The sequence below is a fragment of the Oncorhynchus masou genome, chromosome 2 (genome assembly GCF_036934945.1).
Source record: "Oncorhynchus masou masou isolate Uvic2021 chromosome 2, UVic_Omas_1.1, whole genome shotgun sequence".
Classification (NCBI taxonomy): Eukaryota; Metazoa; Chordata; class Actinopteri; order Salmoniformes; family Salmonidae; genus Oncorhynchus; species Oncorhynchus masou.
The window spans coordinates 9,888,962-9,889,329 of NC_088213.1; the positions used below are offsets into that span (position 1 = coordinate 9,888,962).

The 368-nt window shown below is 39.1% G+C and overlaps 1 protein-coding gene across 1 annotated transcript in view; it reads left to right on the top strand.

Annotated features, from left to right (window-relative positions):
- LOC135552469 (lactase-like protein) overlaps positions 1–368 on the top strand; it is a 14,370-nt gene continuing 14,002 nt past the window's right edge. The window contains exon 1 of the mRNA XM_064984128.1: positions 1–106. Within this exon, the coding sequence (XP_064840200.1) occupies positions 1–106 (106 nt within the window). The remainder of the gene's footprint in view (positions 107–368) is intronic.

Consider the following 368-nt stretch of genomic DNA (forward strand, 5'->3'; position numbering starts at 1 on the left):
ATGCTGAAGCTGCTCTATGTGCTGGTGCTGTGTGTGTCAGCCAACGAAGACTTCGACTGGACCAAGAATGAACGCGGATCCTTCTACTACGGCACTTTCCCAACTGGTAGGCTACCGTACAGGGAGAAATGCAGAAGTGACTGAATCATGATTTAAAAAATAAATAAAGGTCTATTACTGGAGGCAAAACATAGTTCTAAAACATATATATGATCTGCAGAAAAAAAAGGTAAACTAATTGATAAAAATATAAATTTAATGGCAGAAATGAAGATGAGAAAGCGAGAGCGCAAGAGAGGACGAGAGAGAGAGAGGCCTACATTTTTCACAGAAATCAAGATTTTATAGCTAATACAGAGAGAGAGAGA